Source organism: Puntigrus tetrazona, chromosome 14, assembly GCF_018831695.1.
Source record: "Puntigrus tetrazona isolate hp1 chromosome 14, ASM1883169v1, whole genome shotgun sequence".
Taxonomy (NCBI): Eukaryota; Metazoa; Chordata; class Actinopteri; order Cypriniformes; family Cyprinidae; genus Puntigrus; species Puntigrus tetrazona.
This window is the reverse complement of record NC_056712.1, coordinates 11076575-11077490: the sequence shown is the minus strand read 5'-3', so window position 1 is coordinate 11077490 and position 916 is coordinate 11076575. Positions and strand designations below refer to the sequence as shown.

The 916-nt window shown below is 40.3% G+C and overlaps 1 protein-coding gene across 5 annotated transcripts in view; it reads right to left on the bottom strand.

The window, feature by feature from the left end:
- Positions 1-36: 36 nt before the first annotated feature.
- The window catches only part of LOC122357190, a 3425-nt gene continuing 2545 nt past the window's right edge, over positions 37-916 (bottom strand). For 4 of the 5 annotated variants that reach the window (XM_043256473.1, XM_043256470.1, XM_043256469.1 and 1 more), the window contains 4 exons: positions 722-816; positions 424-595; positions 265-322; positions 37-178 (listed from right to left, as the gene is read on the bottom strand). In XM_043256473.1, coding sequence (XP_043112408.1) covers positions 307-322; positions 424-595; positions 722-816 — 283 coding nt within the window. In that variant the 3' untranslated portion in view covers positions 37-178; positions 265-306. The remainder of the gene's footprint in view (positions 179-264; positions 323-423; positions 596-721; positions 817-916) is intronic. The other variant, XM_043256471.1, reaches the window with a different exon arrangement.

The window sequence follows — 916 nt, the reverse complement described above, 5'->3', positions numbered from 1 at the left end:
ATAGATAGATGGATAGATAGATAGATAGATAGATAGATAGATAGATAGATAGATAGATGGATAGATAGATAGATAGATGATAGATAGATAGACAGATAGATCTCACCTATCAGTAATTTCTCTTCAATGAGGGGCAGGAAGCTCTTGGCCTCTGAGTTCTGAGGCTCATAAATTAAAACTGAATTTAAAGAATGATGAAAACATCAGTATCTTTTATAAGACAAAAGTCAGTAGTAAACAGCACTAATTCACAGGGTCACTCACTCATCTGACAGAGCTTCTTTGCAAGCTGGTAATTCTTTGTCATCACGGCCTGTAGAAACTGGATTCACAGGAACAAAAACAAAACATTTAGTCAGTAATCATTTTTAACACATCAGGTATATCACTTGTCCTATATATATATATATATACACGCCTCACCTCTGCAAACATTCTAGCGGCACGTGTCCTTCAGCGCTCTCATTTTCGTCCTCTTCACTCTGTGCCTCAAGAGAATCCCGGTCACTCGCAGACAGCTCTACTTGAGGGGCCTGGGTATGTACCTCACGCACACTTTCCGTCTGGACATCGCATTCTTCTCGTTTCTCTAAAGCTAAAGTGAAAAAAAAAATCCATTTTGAACACCACGGGTATCACAAAATGCTTCAGATCCTCTGTGACAGATAGGCCGAACAATAAACGTGCCGAAAAGGACTAAAGGATAAAACAGATTCAGTACCTGTCATAATAGGTGGAACCTGTTTAGGTAGTTTATGTCCATGCGTGGTTACATTTCTGAAGGACGGAGCTTTAGAGGCATTACACCCTCCGCTGCTGAAAAAAATAGGTGATAAAAGGTAAACTATTAGTGATCACTGGAGCGAATGAATGCCATCAGCTTCCCTGCTTTATGCAAGTACGGCCCATAAACCCC